The sequence below is a fragment of the Rhododendron vialii genome, chromosome 2a (assembly GCF_030253575.1).
Source record: "Rhododendron vialii isolate Sample 1 chromosome 2a, ASM3025357v1".
Taxonomy (NCBI): Eukaryota; Viridiplantae; Streptophyta; class Magnoliopsida; order Ericales; family Ericaceae; genus Rhododendron; species Rhododendron vialii.
In genome coordinates this window covers 39745977-39750075 of record NC_080558.1, presented here as the reverse complement: position 1 = coordinate 39750075, position 4099 = coordinate 39745977, and the positions used below count along the sequence as shown (strand labels likewise).

The following is a 4099-nucleotide window of genomic DNA, read 5'->3' as shown; positions in this document are numbered from 1 at the left end:
TGGAATTGCTGTAGTATTTGAAATAAAAAATTGCGGATAATAGGATATACAGAGTGTATTACAGTGATCAAATAAAAAATAATTTATGAAACCAAAAGAAACACAAAATCTGAAGGAAAAAAAAGAGAGTTAATTCTTTGCTTCGTCTTGATGATCAAGCCTAAAAAGAGAGTAGAGAATAAGGAAATGGATCCTCTTTAAGCCAATGATTTGGACTGGACGAGATAGTCCAGATTAGGACCATCGATTGGTATAATTAATAGGACTGTCCATTGGTATAATTAATAGTGCGAATTTGTTCAAAAAATCTTCCAAGTAAGAGTTAACTCTTCCATGGAAAAGTTTTTGAACAAATCTCAACCATTCATTACAGAAATGAACAGTCCAAACTTATGGACTAAAGAGGATCCATTTTCTTATTCTTTACTCTCTTTTTTGAGGCTTGATCACCAAGACGAAGGAAAGAATTAACTCCCAAGTACTTGCCTTTCTTGGTACAAGGGTTAAAGAATCACAAAGTTCTCTTCCAACGGGTATATAAGGTGTTCACTTTGTCACATTATTTGAATTATTAAGGACATGGCATGATGGTGAGATAGATGCCCTTGGTAAGTTAATAAATCAAATCTGTTACTCTAGCATTTATATTCTGAAGCTATATTTGTTTGTTGGTTAAGCACATTGGCTGGTAAGTCTTTCAATTTTGATTTGTTATCTTGGTTGGCATTTTCCCGCCCTTTGGGTTGGTTCTCGGGTGACTTTTTGCGTGTCCCGTTTAGTCTTTGTAATCTTTTTCAAAAATTAATAAAATCTTCTTTTTTCGAGCAAAAAAAAGTTCTACTTGTATAGACGTACTGCTAATTACGTTTTTATTGCCCTAGGAGAATAAAAGGAGATATAAACATGGCAAGCCAGGGAGATAACAGCGAAGGTTATAGTTCGATTGAGATTGAAGAAGAAACTAACAGTTGTTTGGTAACTTCTGTTAGAGGAATGATAGATGCCGTGCCTCCTATATCCCCTGATTGTTGCATCTACAGAACTCCTCAGAGCGTTCGCCAATTGAATGAAAAATTCTACACACCTCAAAAGGTTTCGATCGGCCCTCTTCATCATGGCAAAGAAAACTTGTTACCCATGGAAGAACAAAAGTTGAGGTACTTGAGCACACTTCTTGATCGCACTGAATTGAGTTTGGAAGATTGTATAAGCTTCGTAAGACGATTAGAACAGAGAGTTCGCAATTGTTACGTAGAAAGCATTAACCTTAGTAGTGATGAATTCGTGAAAATGATTCTTGTCGATAGTAGCTTCGTAATTGAGGTCATTTGGCGGACCAACTTCAGTATGCAAGAAGACGAAACGGATTACTTAAACAAGCACATTTCCCTGCTTGATGTTGTACGGGATGATATGGTTTTACTGGAAAACCAAATTCCTCATTTTGCTATAGCAGGTCTATTCAATCTTGCATTTCCTCGTCACCCAAAAACTGGTGAACTTTCCTTCGTTGGGCTTTCTATCAATTATTTCGGACGTGTATCGCTACTCAACCACATCCCCCAAACAATCTCAAATTCAGAAGTAAAGCATTTCGTTGATTTGTTGCGATTATGCCATTTGCCCTCAACCCTTAGAACACTCCCACCAAATAGGAACAAATTAGTGGCCATACCGACTGCAAGAGATCTCCAAGAAGTTGGATTGAGTATTAGGAAGGGGTCGAGCATTAACATACTTGACATACAATATGCCGAGGGGGTTTTGACAATCCCACGATTTGACATCAACGATGATTCAGAATTTGAACTTAGAAACCTCATTGCCTTTGAGATTTGCCATTGCCAATACAGCTACATAATCGATTATGTTTTTTTCATGAATTCCCTAATGGACACTGCACAAGATGTGGATATCCTCGTTCAAAATGAAGTTCTTGAGAACTCGCTTGTGGATCGTGCTTCGGTTGCAACTCTTTTTCACAATCTTTCGTCACAAGTATTGTGGTCTCCTGACAACTACTATTACCACGGTTTATGTCAAGAGATCAATGCATATTGCAAAGTTCCGTGGAACAAGTGGAAGGCAATTCTGAAACGCGATTATTTTAGCACTCCGTGGAGAATCGTTGCTATTGTTGCAGCAGTCATACTACTCGTGCTTACTATGATACAAGCAGTTTGCTCTGTCATCTCTGTTTTGCATTAATGCTCGCATATGTTATTGTAATTATGAATCGGGTTGATTTTGAATGGAAGATTGTACCAACATTGAGTATTTTTTTTTTGAGTGTTGTACGGGCTTTGTCCTTTGGGTGTATGGGCATATATTTTGTTCTGTTGTGCTTCATTTTTCAATTTCATAACAAAACCTAGTTTCCCATTTTTGCTTAGTAATCCAAAGCCTCGGTAATGTTTCTTCTCTTTTACTTCCTTTTTTAATAATGTTGTTTTACGCGAGTCTTAACTTCTACCCAGCCAGTCCCAAGCTCGGATAAAGGAAAAATTTTGTGCGTTGAGTAGTTTACAACCACTATTAAGTCTTTATGACATGAATCTGATTGGAAAAAGAAAAAAAAAACGGATTCAGGTAGCCAACCTCATTTGTTTGGTATGTAAAGCTCTATTTAGTTTGATTTGATTTCTTCTTCTTTCTTCTTGCCATATCTTGTTCAACTCTATTATCAACCATGTAAAGATTTGATAGAAACAAGATTCAACGATGGCCTTACTCACAAGAGAACCAAAAGTGGATCCGGCCACTTTTCTCTGGTGGCAAACGTGGACAAGAATTCATGTCGGGCTGCCTATCGAAAAGAAGAACAATGCATTTGGGCTTATAACCCAAAAGCTCAACTTGGCCCATTTAATAAGGTCCATAAAAAATACCTGGTCTTTTTTTTCATGCAAATTGGGTAGTTTAATAAAGTTCAATTCTCGCAAAGAGCTCGAGTGTTTGGTGCGGTGATTGATGCCCTTTGGGTTTGTCCCACCCTGTATGCCGCTTAGCGGTACCCCTTCCCCGTCCCCTTAGGAGTAGGTTAGGATCTATCAAGTGAAGAAAAAAAAAAAAACATTCACTAGGCAGTGGTTAATGAGAACAATGCCAAAAAAAGAAAATGGGGCATATGGATGCCGTTTTTACCTATCTAAAACCAATTTTCAAATTGATGTACACTTTTAACGATATCAGTATGCTTTTTGCACATTTGTTGCTAAAACCATGTTCTATAATTTGGTTCATTTTTTTTTCTAATTAACTAGGAAAGATAAATTATAGTCTGAGTTTATAGCAATAGTTAAGGCAGAATCATCCTGATGCATAAAAATGATCCAATGGGAGCAAGAATTTTCAGGAACATTAATTCCTTTCAATGAAGAATTATTTTTTAATGTTTTTTGGAAAAAAAATAAATGTTTTGGATGGTCCGGATTTGAGAGAGAGAAAGAGGAGAGAGAATGGTTAGATATGAGCCGTTCAAAACACCTTTGGATGGTTGGGATGTGCGTTGGATACCACCACGTGGTACCCAACTGGTTATTAGCCCCTTAGACTCAAAGTTAATTTTAAGCCAAGGAAAGGAAGGAGAGGAGAGAAGAATAACAATAATGCCATGGATTTCCAACACCCTCCAAAATATAACTGCCACCAGATGATCTATAACTACAAAGATCATTTTGGGTACTACTTTTTCTCAAGTAAAAAGAAAATCTTTAGTTTTTAATCGATTCTGTGCAGCAGGCCAAAGAAAATTTCAAAGCTTTGGTCAGCTTGAAAATGTCATTATATATAAATATATAAATATAAATAAATAATGAAAATTATGAATTATGCATGAAAATATTTTATTTTCTATTTTTAAGTTACAAGTCTTTTTGTAATGGACTAATCATACTTTTGTTTCTACACCCATTTCAGATGGGAAGAGGGTTAAGAAGAAATGTCCTGCAAAAGAAAGAAAATTATTTAGTTGTGGGGATTCAAATTAAGAGAAAGCAAAGGCTCTGCCATTTTTAGTACTACTATGTTCTTAGAAGGAAATGTCTGACAGAGAAAGAAAACGTGGTTGCTTTCACATTTATTGTAATGCAAAATATTG

At 36.3% G+C, this 4099-nt stretch overlaps 1 protein-coding gene across 1 annotated transcript; it reads left to right on the top strand.

The window, feature by feature from the left end:
• Positions 1-565: 565 nt before the first annotated feature.
• On the top strand, positions 566-2249 carry LOC131318168 (putative UPF0481 protein At3g02645). Its single transcript, XM_058347979.1, has 2 exons — positions 566-608; positions 882-2249. The coding sequence occupies exon 2, from the start codon at positions 904-906 to the stop codon at positions 2206-2208; it is 1305 nt and encodes a 434-aa protein (XP_058203962.1). The 5' UTR covers positions 566-608; positions 882-903; the 3' UTR covers positions 2209-2249.
• The last annotated feature ends 1850 nt before the right edge of the window (positions 2250-4099 follow it).

Coding starts and splice junctions, on each gene's coding strand:
- LOC131318168 (XM_058347979.1), top strand. CDS start 904: ATGGCAAGCCAGGGAGATAACAGCGAAGGTTATAGTTCGATTGAGATT.